Source organism: Merops nubicus, unplaced genomic scaffold (genome assembly GCF_000691845.1).
Source record: "Merops nubicus isolate BGI_N331 unplaced genomic scaffold, ASM69184v1 scaffold30672, whole genome shotgun sequence".
Classification (NCBI taxonomy): domain Eukaryota; kingdom Metazoa; phylum Chordata; class Aves; order Coraciiformes; family Meropidae; genus Merops; species Merops nubicus.
This window is the reverse complement of record NW_008596123.1, coordinates 5,490-6,203: the sequence shown is the minus strand read 5'-3', so window position 1 is coordinate 6,203 and position 714 is coordinate 5,490. Positions and strand designations below refer to the sequence as shown.

At 52.5% G+C, this 714-nt stretch overlaps 1 protein-coding gene across 1 annotated transcript in view; it reads right to left on the bottom strand.

Annotated features, from left to right (window-relative positions):
- The window catches only part of GMEB2 (glucocorticoid modulatory element binding protein 2), a gene marked incomplete at both ends in the record, with an annotated part of 6,319 nt that overhangs the window by 357 nt on the left and 5,248 nt on the right, over positions 1 to 714 (bottom strand). The window contains one exon of the mRNA XM_008936292.1: positions 1 to 67. This exon is cut by the window's left edge and continues 2 nt beyond it. Within this exon, the coding sequence (XP_008934540.1) occupies positions 1 to 67 (67 nt within the window). The remainder of the gene's footprint in view (positions 68 to 714) is intronic.

The following is a 714-nucleotide window of genomic DNA, read 5'->3' as shown; positions in this document are numbered from 1 at the left end:
GCCAGGACCTTCTTGACCAGATCCAGCATACCGAAGTTCTGGACCACGTTGTTGAGTAAGACAGCATCTTAAAAAGAAGAGGCAGAACTCTGAGGAAAGCAAAGCTCCCTGTGCAAAGCATTTACTGCTTGGTAAAAAGCAACACGGTGGCAAACACGTTCTGCTGAGAGACAGCATCTTAAAAAGAAGAGGCAGATCTTTGAGGAAAGCAAAGTTCCCTTTGCAAAGCATTTAGTGCTTGGTAAAAAGCAACACGGTGGCACACACGTTCTGCTGAAACAGCCAAAATCTGTGGGAGGGTAACACGAGAGGCTGGCAAAGAGGGGAAGGCAGGAGAAGTCATGAGAAAGTGCAAGAAGTCACTAGTGTACAAACAGTCCTCGACTGCTTAGCAGGGGTGATAAGGAATCTGCTGGCACAGGAGCTGGCTGCTGCATATTCTGATGGCCTGAATTCCACCTCAGTTCCCGAGCCAAGTGTTTGACAGACCCAGAGCCAGAAGCCAGGAAGCCCCAGGCACAGGGAACTGGGGAACTGAAACCACCTGAAGTATCCCCAGGCACAGCCGAGAGCTTGCCCGGGGAGCAGCCAGGAATGGGACTGAGTTAGGATCAACCACTGTGTGCCCAGCTGGCCAAGAAGGCCACCAGCATCCTGGACTCAATCAGCACTGGTGTGGCCAGCAGGAGCAGGGCAGGGATCATCCCCCTGGAC